The sequence below is a fragment of the Panthera onca genome, chromosome B1 (genome assembly GCF_046562875.1).
Source record: "Panthera onca isolate mPanOnc1 chromosome B1, mPanOnc1 haplotype 2, whole genome shotgun sequence".
NCBI classification, from domain to species: domain Eukaryota; kingdom Metazoa; phylum Chordata; class Mammalia; order Carnivora; family Felidae; genus Panthera; species Panthera onca.
In genome coordinates, this window is record NC_138342.1 from 151,895,595 (window position 1) to 151,906,787 (window position 11,193).

An 11,193-nucleotide genomic window follows, 5' to 3' on the forward strand; every position below is an offset into this window, starting at 1 on the left:
TAGGTATAGAATGACTCTTCATTTTATGCTCTGAAGACAACCAATTTTTTTTATGTATTGACTTGTCAATTCATCTTTCACAAGTGATTAAGAAAGATGAACAAATCTTCTGACTTTACAAATAAGAATATGTGAATAAGAATATATATATTCTGAGAAGTTATGTCCCATGATCTGACTTATACTTCTGATTTATAATGTAACTAAATTTTTAATAAACTGCATTAATTTTACATTTTAAACTTAAATCATCCTTGCTATATACTGTTCTCATTCACTTTACTTTCAATTTTTACATTCCTATAAATACTCAAAAAACAAAACTCCTCAATTTAAAATCAACTTACATTGGAGTTCTGAGGTTAGAGTATAATTTTTAAGATATTTTGTTAAAATGTAAAAACCCTGAAATTACAAACAAAAAATTTGTAATTTTACAATATATATCTAATTTTTTTAAATTCTGAATTGTTTTTATACAAGTAATCAAGTGTTATTTTTTTCAAATTAAACTCCTTTATAGGCTAGAAGAAGGTGTGTGGTTTTGCCCATTAAAAACCAATATAAATATCATTTTTTTTATGCTGGCACTTCAACTATTTCAAAGTAGTCATTTGGTAGAATCACATAGCCTCTCTCTGATATGTCGTCCTTCTCCTTCTGGAAGTGAACAACCTCCTTTAATTTTTCAAGTTGTCATTCTTGTCTTCTGCATCAGTGCTGTGTGGTCTTAAGCTTCTTTCGGAGTTTTTCAACCTGTTGTTCTAGCTGATGAATCCTTTTTCTCTGGTGCATTGTATCCTCCACAGTATAGTTGTGGTCACATAAAACCGAGAGATTATCAGGGGTCTGAAAGGGAGGCATTAGTAATCCAATAGCAGCATCAACCTGGGAAATGGGAGGTGTTAAAGGAGGCAGGGGAAGCTGTTCTTGTGGCTCCAGAAGATCTTCCTTCTTGTCATGTGGCTCAGTACGGAGAAATATCATGGGCACTGCATTCTCTTTTAGCAACTTGTTGTTGCACTCCCTCTTAAAGCAGTCTGGAGTAAAGTGTTCTGAACAAATACTGCTATACTTGGTGGGTTTAAAGTTTTTTCTTCTGATAGCTGCCTCCCATTTTTTACAAAGACTGGGTCTTGAATCAGGAAACTTGTGGAAAGAAACAGGCTTATCCTTATATCGGATCTTGCAGCCGTAGGTGGAATAGGACTGCACCATCCTTCCAGTTTTCAGTCACTTCACTTCTGCTGCTCCAGCAGGCAGAAGCTATCAGTGTTGTCGCACTGGGCTTTGACACCCTCGCTTCTTGTGTAGCTTTGGTCACCAGATACAGTGATGATAACCTCTCTCCGGTGACTAATGTGTCCATTTTGTTGTTTGCATTAGCAGAAGAACCATAGCCATCGCCCATCTCCAAGATGGTGGAGGCAGCTTCACCCTCATCTCTCTTTTCTTTTCTTATCTTTCCTGTTCTTCTTTAATCTACCAAGCTTCTTTCAACAACCAGACCAAACCACTCCTGGGATCCAGCAGCTTTTATTTGATTTTTTGGTATTGTTTTAAATTTTTTAATTTTTATTGGTTTTACTCTTTAATTCCTTTTCTTCCTTCAAAGTGATGAAACAAAAGAATTTACCCCAAGAGAAAGAACAGGAAGAAATGACAGCCAGGGACTTAATCAACACAGATACAAGAAAGATGTCTGAACCAGAATTTAGAATCACTATAATTAGAATACTAGCTGGGGTTGAAAATAGATTAGAATCCCTTTCTACAGAGATAAAAGATGTAAAAGCTAGTCAGGATGAAGTAAAAAATGCTATAGCTGAGCTGCAATCTCATATTTATGCCACGGTGGCCAGGATGGATGAAGCAGAGCAGTGAATCATATATGTAGAGGACAAACTTATGCAGAATAATGAAGCAGAAAAAACTATTGAAACTTAGGCAAAAGAGCATTATATAAGAATTAGAGAGCTCAGTTGCTCATTTAAAAGGAATAACATCAGAATCATAGGTGTCCCAGAAGATGAAGAGAGAGAAAAAGAGGTAGAAGGGTTGTATGAGCAAATCATAGTGGAAAACTTTCCTAACCTGGAGAAAGACCCAGACGTCAAAATCCGAGAAGCACAGAGAACTCCCATTAGATTCAACAAAAACCAACAATCAACAAGGCATATCATAGTCAAATTCACAAAACACTCAGGCAAGGAACGAATCATGAAAGCAGCAAGGGAAAAAAAAAAAGTCCTTAACCTACAAGGGAAGACAGATCAGGTAAATAGTAGACCTATATACAGAAACTTGGCAGTCCAGAAAGGAGTGGCAGAATATATTCAATGTGCTGAATTGGAAAAATATGCAGCCAGGAATTCTTTATCCAGCAAGGCTGTCATTCAAAATAGAAGGAGAGGGGCGCCTGGGTGGCTCAGTCGGTTGAGTGTCCGACTTTGGCTCAGGTCATGATCTCACGGTCCATGAGTTCGAGCCCCACGTCAGGCTCTGTGCTGACAGCTCAGAGCCTGGAGCCTGTTTCAGATTCTGTGTCTCCCTCTCTCTCTGAGCCTCCCCCATTCATGCTCTCTCTCTCTGTCTCAAAAATCAATAAAGGTTAAAAAACAAATTTAAAAAAACAAAACAAAACAAAACAAAATAGAAGGAGAGATAAAAAGTATCCCAGACAAACAAAAATTAAAGGAGGTCATGACCACTAAACCAGCTTTGAAAGAAATTTTAAGGGGGACTCTCTGAGGGGAGAAAAGATGAAAAAAAAAAAAAAAAAAGACCAAAAGCAACAAAGACTAGAAAGGACCAGAGAACACCACCAGAAACTCCAACTCTACAGGCAACACAATGGCAATAAATTCATATCTTTCAGTACTCACTCTAAAAGTCAATGGACTAAACACTCCAATCAAAAGACATAGGGTAACAGAATGGATAAGAAAACAAGATCCATCTGTATGCTGTTTACAAGAGACCCATTTTAGATCTAAAGACACCTTCAGATTGAAAGTAAGGGGATGGAGAACCATCTATCATGCTAATGGTAATCAAAGGAAAGCCAGAGTAGCCATACTTCTATCAGACAATCCAGATTTTAAAATAAAGACTCTAACAAGAGATGAAGAAGGGCATTATATTAATTATATTATAATTAATTATATCATAATTAATTATATCATAATTAAGGGGCCTATCCACCAAGAAGATGTAATAATTGTAAACATTTATGCTCCGAATGTGTAGCACCGAAATATATAAATCAATTAATCACAAACATAAAGAAACTCATTGATAATAATACCGTAATAGTAGGGGACTTCAACACCTCACTTACAACAATGGACAGATCATCTAACCAGAAAATCAACAAGGAAACAATGGTTTTGAATGACACACTGGACCGGATGGACTTAAAGATATATTCAGAACATTTCATCCTAAAGCAGCAGAATATACATTCTTCCCCAGTGCTCATGGAACACTCTCCAGAATAGGTTCCATAGTAGGACACAAGTCAACCTTCAAAAAATACAAAAAGATGGAAATCATACTGTGCATATTTTCAGACCACAACGCTATGAAACTCGAAATCAGCCATAAGAAAAAATTTGGAAAGATAACAAATACTTGGAGACTAAAGAACATTCTACTAATGAATGAATGGGCTAACAAGAAGTTAAAGAGGAAACTAAAAAGTACATGGAAGCCAATGAAAATTATAACACCACAGCCCCAAATCTCTAGGACCGAGCTAAGGTGGTCATAAGAGGGAAGTATATACCAATCCAGGACTTTCTAAAAAAGGAAGAAAGGTCTCAGATACACAATCTAACCTTACACCTTAAAGAGCTGGAAAAAGAACTGCAAATAAAACCCAAGCCCAGCAGAAGACAGGAAACTATAAAGATTAGAGCAGAAATCAATGCTATCAAAACCAAAAACAAAAAACAAAAAAAAACAGTAGAACAGATCAATGAAACCAGAAGCTGATTCTTTGAAAGAATTAACAAAATTGATAAACTCTTAGCCAGTTGATCAAAAAGTAAAAGGAAACTACCCAAATACATAAAATCAAGAATGAAAGAGGAGAGATCACAACCAACCCAGCACAAATGCAAATAATAAGAGAATATTGTAAGCAATTATATGCCAATAAAATGGGTAATCTGGAAGAAATGGACAAATTCCTGGAAACATATAAACTACCAAAACTGAAATAGGAAGAAAGAAAATTTGAACAGACCCATATCCAGTAAAAAAATGGAAATAGTAATAAGAAATCTCCCCCAAAAACAAGAGTCTAGGGCCAGATGGCTTTCCAGGGGAATTCTACAGAACATTTAAAGAAGAGTTAACACCTAACCTTTTGACTCTGTTCCAAAAAATAGAAATGGAAAGAAAACTTCCAAACTCATTATGAAGCCAGTACTACCTTGATTCCAAAATGAGACACAGACCCCACTAAAAAGGAGAACTACAGACCAATTTTCCTGATGAACATGGATGCAAAAATCCTCAAGACACTAGCCAACCAGATCCAACAATACATTAAAAGAATTATTCACCACGACCAAGTGGGATTTATACCTGGGATGCAGGGCTGGTTCCATATCCGTGAAACAATCAATGTGATACATCACATCAATAAAAGAAAGGATAGGAACCATATGATCCTCTCAAAAGCTGAAGAGGAAGTATTTGACAAAATACAGCATCCTTTCTTGATAAAAACGCTCAAGAAAGTAGGGATAGAAGGATCATACCTCAAATCATAAAAACCATATATGAAAGATCCATCGCTAATATCATCTTCAAAGGGGAAAAACTGAGAACTTTCCTCCTAAGGTCAGGAACAAGACAGGGATGTCCACTCTCACCACTGTTATTCAACATAGTATTGGAAATCTTAGCTTCAGCAATCAGACAACACAAAGGAATAAAAGGCATCCAAATCGGCCAGGAGGAAGTCAAACTTTCACTCTTTGCAGATAACATGATACTCTACATGAAAAAAATTCCACCAAAATACTGCTAGAACTGATCCACGAATTCAGAAAGTCAGAAGATATAAAACCAATGCACAAAAATGGTTGCATTCCCATACACCAATAATGAAGCAGCAGAAGGAGAAAACAAGGAATCGACCCCATTTACAATTGCACCAAAAACCATAAAATATCTAGGAATAAACCTAACCAAAGAGATGAAAAATCTATATACTGAAACTCTAGAAAGCGTATGAAAGAAATTGAAGAAGACACAAAGAAATGGAAAAACATTCCATGCTCCTGGATTGGAAGAACAAATATCGTTAAAATGTCGATACTACCCAAAGCAGTCTACATATTCAATGCAATCCCTGTCAAAACAACACCAGCATTATTCACAAAGCTAGAAAAATCCTAAAATTGGGATGGAACCATAAAAGACCCCAAATAGTCAAAGCAATCCTGAAAAAGAAAACCAAAGCTGGAGACATCACAATCCCAGACGTCAATACATATTACAAAGCTCTAATCATCAAGAAAGTATGGTATTGGCACAAAAATAGACACTCAGATCAGTGGAACAGAATAGAGAACCCAGAAATGGACCCACAAACATGTGGCCAACTAATCTTTGACAAAGCAGGAAAGACTATCCAATGGAATAAAGATAGTCTCTTCAGCAATGGTGCTGGGAAAATTGGACAGCGACATGCAGAATAATAAACCTGGACCACTTTCTTACACCATACACAAAAATAAACTCAAAATGGATGAAATACTTAAACATAAGACAGGAAGTCATCAAAATCCTAGAGAAGAGGGGCAGCTGGGTGGCTCAGTTGGTTAAGCACCAACTTCGGCTCAGGTCATGATCACACATTTTGTGAGTTCAAGCCCCTGTGACAGCTCAAAGCCTGGAACCTGCTTTGGATCCTGTGTCACCCTCTGTCTCTGCTCCTCCCCCACTCATTCTCTCTCTCTCTCTCTCTCTCTCTCTCTCTCTCTCTCTCTCAGAAATAAAATAAACATTAAAAAAAATTTTTTTTAATCCTAGAGGCAAAAGCAGGCAAAAAACCTCTTTAACCTCAGCCACAGCAACTTTTTACTCAACATGTCTCCAGAGGCAAGGGAAACAAAAGAAAAAATGAATTATTGGGACATTATCAAAATAAAAAGCTTCTTCACAGCAAAGGAAACAATCAGCAAAACTAAAAGGCAACCGACAGAATGGGAGAAGATATTTGCAAATGACACAGCAGATGGGTTAGTATCCAAAATCTATAAAGAACTTCTCAAACTCAACACCAAAAAAATAATCTGGTGAAGAAATGGGCAAAAGACATGAATAGACACTTTTCCAAAGAAGACATCCAGATGGCAAACAAATACATGGAAAAATGCTCAACATCACCCATAATCAGGAAAATACAAATTAAAACCACAATGAGATACCACCTTACTCCAGTCAGAATGGCTAAAATGAAAAACTCAAGCAACAACAGATGTTGGTGAGGATGCAGAGAAAGAGGATCTCTTTTGCACTGCTGGTGGGAGTCACTCTGGAAAACAGTATGGAGGTTCCTCAAAAAATTAAAAATAAAACTACCCTACGACCCAGCAATTGCACTACTAGGTATTTATCCAAGGGATACAGGTGTGATGTTTTGAAGGGGCACATGCACCACAATGTTTCTAGCAGCACTATCGACAATAGCCAAAGTATGGAAAGAGCCCAATTGTTCATTGACAGATGAATGGGTAAAGAATATGTAGTATATACATACTATGGAGTATTACTTGGCAATTGGAAAGAATGAAATCTTGCCATTTGCTACTATATGGATGGAACTAGAGGGTATTATCCTAAGCAAAATTAGACAGAGAAAGACAAATATCATATGACTTCACTCCTATGAGGAGTGTTTTAAGATACAAAACATGAACATAAGGGAAGGGAAGCAAAAATAACACAAAAACAGGGAGGGAAGGGCACGTGGGTGGCTCAGTCGGTTCAGTGTCCAACTTCGGCTCAGGTCACGGTCTCACAGTTCATGAGTTAGAGCCCCACATCGGGCTCTGTGCTGACAGCTCAGAGCCTGGAGCCTGTTTTGGATTCTGTGTCTCCCTCTCTCTCTGCCCCTCTCCCACTCATTTTGTCTCTCTCTCTCAAAAATAAATAGAAACATTAAAAAAAAAAACAGGGAAGGAGACAAAACATAGGAGACTCTTAAATACAGAGAACAAACAGAAGGTTGTTGGAGGGGTTGTGAGAGGGAAGATGGACTAAATGGGTGAGGGGCATTAAGGAATCTACTCTTGAAATCATTGTTGCACTATATGCTAACTTGGATGTGAGTTTGAAAATTAAAAAAAAAACCTAAGAAAATAATAATAATAAAATTTTTAAAAATTAAATTAAAAAATAAAAGTAAAGAAATGATCTCTATAAAACTTAGATTTCTTGGAGGGCAAAAGATAGAAGGAAATGCCTATGTGACATAGAAAGAGAGAGAGAAGTGGGGGTAAGAACTGGAAACCAAAGTGAGAAATTATGACTTACAGGAATTTGTGTAATCTTAGAAACTTCCTCAGTAAAGGAGATATGGCTTTGAGCCTAAATATACTGGACAGTTAGAACCAAGATTCAACTTCCTTATTGTCAGTTGATGATTTCTTTTTATTTCACCAAGAAAGTAAAAGCACCAAGAGATAACTTCTGCATTTTCTCACCACCATATGTCTTCCCCTAATTTTACCTTCCTCTGCCTTCTCTTCATTTTCTGGTTTAAAGTTAGCCCTCCACGAGGTGTCATGGTTGCCTCGAGAGACTAGTAGGAGTTTGCACCTGTGGTGGAGAGAGTCCCAAGCCCACATCCAGGAGGCTGCGTCTTGGGAGGAGATGACTTCTCCGATTCCTCGGTGATGGCTGCATCTGGGAGTGGTATGGCTCAGAAAACCTGGGAATGGGCCAATAACGTGCAGGAAGCATGTTGTTCATGATATCGATGAAATCTAGAAATGCAAGAAACAGCAGCAAGAAATTCTGATGGCGAAGCCCTGGACTAATGATCGCCATTGCTTTAAGTACTGCAAAATCTCAGCATTGGCCCCCTGCCAGATCAGGAAGCAACTGATCTGAAGTGATGGCCTAATGCTAGGAAAGGTGGATGGTGAAACCATGATCATTATAGACAGTTTTGCTTTGCACTGAAACCCGAGTAAATAAGTGCTCAGGCTGCATATGAGTACATGGCTGCATATATAGAAAATGCCAAACAGGTTGGCCTCCTTGGAAATGCAATTGGCTGGCATCATAGCCAACCTGGCTGTGGCTGCTGGCTTTCTGGGATTGATGTTAGTAATCAAACACTGAGTCAGCAGTTCCAGGAACCATTCCTAGCAGTAGTAATTGACCCATCAAGAATAATATCTGCAGAGAAAGTGAATCTTGGAGCCTTTGGAACACACCCAAAGGGCTACAAACATGCAAACAATATTATGCCTTACAAGTGTCATATTTCAAATCCTCCTTGGATCGCAAATTGTTTGAGCTTTTGCAGAATAAATACTGTGTGAATATGATGAGTTCCTCTAGCTTTCTTCCGAATGCAAACTATACCACTGGTCAGGTCTTTAATTTGTCTGAAAAATTAGAACAGTCAGAAGCAAGCCCAGCTGGGATGAGGGAGTTTCATGCTGGGTTTGGAAACACATGACAGAAAGAAGACAAACATGCCAAGGCTAAAGTGACAGATGTAGTAAAACTACCATAGAAGCTACCCATGGATTGATGTCTCAGGTTATTGAGGATAAACTGTTTCACCGAATTAACATCTCTTAAACAATCACTAAGTAGTACTTTTGACTGAAAGTCAGTGTGAGAAAAATACTCAAGGAACACTTTAAAGCCAGTTACCAAAATTCTGATTTTAACTAGAAGGTGCTCTGAAGTATTCCGATTATAACATCCTGTAATAAAACTCTTTAAAATGAAAAATAATGTAACTAGATTTCATCCCCACTCACTTGTTAAAGACTTCACTGCTGAAATGGAACATTGTTTCTTGCATCATGAATCCCCACTACTAAACAAACTACCCATTTTACACAGAAATATGCTGTCATATTCTCAGGAAAAACTCTCCTCTTTAGCTCACTGCCCCATTTATCTACCCTATAGAAGAAATCCTCATTTATTGTTATTCACTATCTCTACTTTTCTCTTCTGCCTTCTTTTTGTTGTTGTTGTTATTTTTTTCTGAGCAAGTTCTTTACTGATGTTGTTTTAATTTATTATAAAACACTTCAGACATTAAAATATACAAATAAAAGTATAACTTTTTTTTCTCTTTTCAAAGCCAGGACCTCATTTTTTAAAGACATATGTTCCTCAAAACGCTATCACTGCAGAATGAAGTGCAATCCTGATGAACATGCAATTAAATACTGTGCTGACTGGACCATCTGCTGCAAACCAAAGAGAATTCAATTTAGGGAAAAAAAGTGGTGAAAAGTCTATCTCCACCTTCTTCAGATTCTGGGAAAAGAAACTAAAAATGTTTAAAACTCTTTTCTATATAAGAATAATTAATATGATGGATAAAGGAAATTCATGATAATTATATGTTTAAATGACAAGGTTAAAGTAAATATGAATTTTATAAAGGCTTACACTCTATTTTCATGTGTGTGCTTTTACATTAATTTCTTTAATTTATATCCACACCCATGTTGTTGTTTCACCTATAGTACTATATCCCAGCCCCACAATTTACTGTCTGACCTTGAGCAAGTTCTTTACTCTCTCTATATATCAGTTTCCTTATCTACAAAATGAGATAACAATGATACCTACATCATGGTGTTATGGGGATTATATTACTTAGTATGTGTAAAGGTCTTAAGCAGCACCTGACCCCGTGTATGTTCTATATGTGTTAACTATAATTTCATGGAGCCAGAGAATGTGACCTGTTCTATAGCTTTTGGAATTTATTAAAAAATTCTTTGTGATCTAAGTTAAAATTAATATTTGTGAAAATTCCATGTGTTTTTTAAGTAAGGTATATTTTCCATTTATGAGATATACAACCTTATAAAACACAATATATTTATTCAGCACTATTCTACTGCAGTAATCTAGGACTGGGACACTGGTACTGAGGGCTAAGAAGAAAGAAGATATTCAGGATGGATTTCAAAAATAAGATTGACAGAATTTAATGGCTATATGATATAATAAGAAGAAAGTATGAAAGATGATACTGTGATTTCAAAGCTGACAAAGAAATGGGTAGCAATACAATTCACTAAACTAGAGAGGCCACAAGAGAAGGTAGGTTGGGAGTGCGGGGAGTGTCAATAAAGAGATGTTTTAGCATAATGGAGTCATGCAAGGGATATGGATATCAGTTCACTGGACATATTTTTAAGAGTCTAATTTTTTTTTTAATTTATTTTTGAGAGAGACAGAGCACGAGTGGGGGAGGGGCAGAGAGACAGGGAGACACAGAATCTGAAACAGGCTCCAAGCTGTCAGCACAGAGCCTGATGCGGGGCTCGAACCCATGAACCATGAGTTCATGACCCTACCCAAAATCGGATGCTTAATGGACTGAGCCACCCATGCACCCCAACTTTATTCTTTTAATAAATGAGCCTAATTCCTATTATGAACCTCATTCCCCTTCGTCACAGAAACTTAAACTCAGTGTATTCAGAGTTGTTTCCCTAGAATTATTTGGAAGTTTGAGAGGACTTATAGTGGTGAGGCATCTGGGAGAGCATTGATTATGCTAACATTACTAAGATATCATTATCCCTACTTGGTCTTGAGTCACTAGCCAATGTACAACTGCTAAGGTGCTTCTTGTTCTTAATAACATTCTTAAAATTCTTTTGGGGGGCTTGGGGGACAGCTGGCTGGCTCAGTCAGCTAAGCATCTGACTTTTGATTTCAGCTCAGGTCATGATCTCAAGGTTTGTGGGATCGAGCCCCTCATCGGGCTCTCTGTCTCTCCCTGTCTCTCTGTCCACCCTCACTCTCTCTCTCTCTCTTTCTCTCTCAAAATAAATAAATAAACATTTTTTTAAAAAAACCTCTTTGGGAAAGGCTTATTCTTTAATGCATAGGATAATTCTGCCACTCAAGCATCATTCTAGTTTACCAGAAATTCCAGTGGGAATATCTATCACTCTA

General features: G+C 37.3%; 1 protein-coding gene and 2 pseudogenes across 1 annotated transcript; 2 read left to right on the forward strand and 1 right to left on the reverse strand.

The window, feature by feature from the left end:
- Positions 1–579: 579 nt before the first annotated feature.
- Positions 580–1,218, reverse strand: LOC132693221 (THAP domain-containing protein 1 pseudogene; annotated as a pseudogene).
- Positions 1,219–7,758: 6,540 nt separating this feature from the next.
- LOC132693220 (COP9 signalosome complex subunit 5 pseudogene) lies at positions 7,759–8,835 on the forward strand (annotated as a pseudogene).
- A 208-nt stretch (positions 8,836–9,043) lies between these two features.
- Positions 9,044–9,504, forward strand: LOC132692946 (beta-defensin 131B-like). The gene is made up of 2 exons (XM_081795432.1): positions 9,044–9,053; positions 9,353–9,504. The coding sequence occupies exons 1-2, from the start codon at positions 9,044–9,046 to the stop codon at positions 9,502–9,504; spliced, it is 162 nt and encodes a 53-aa protein (XP_081651558.1).
- The last annotated feature ends 1,689 nt before the right edge of the window (positions 9,505–11,193 follow it).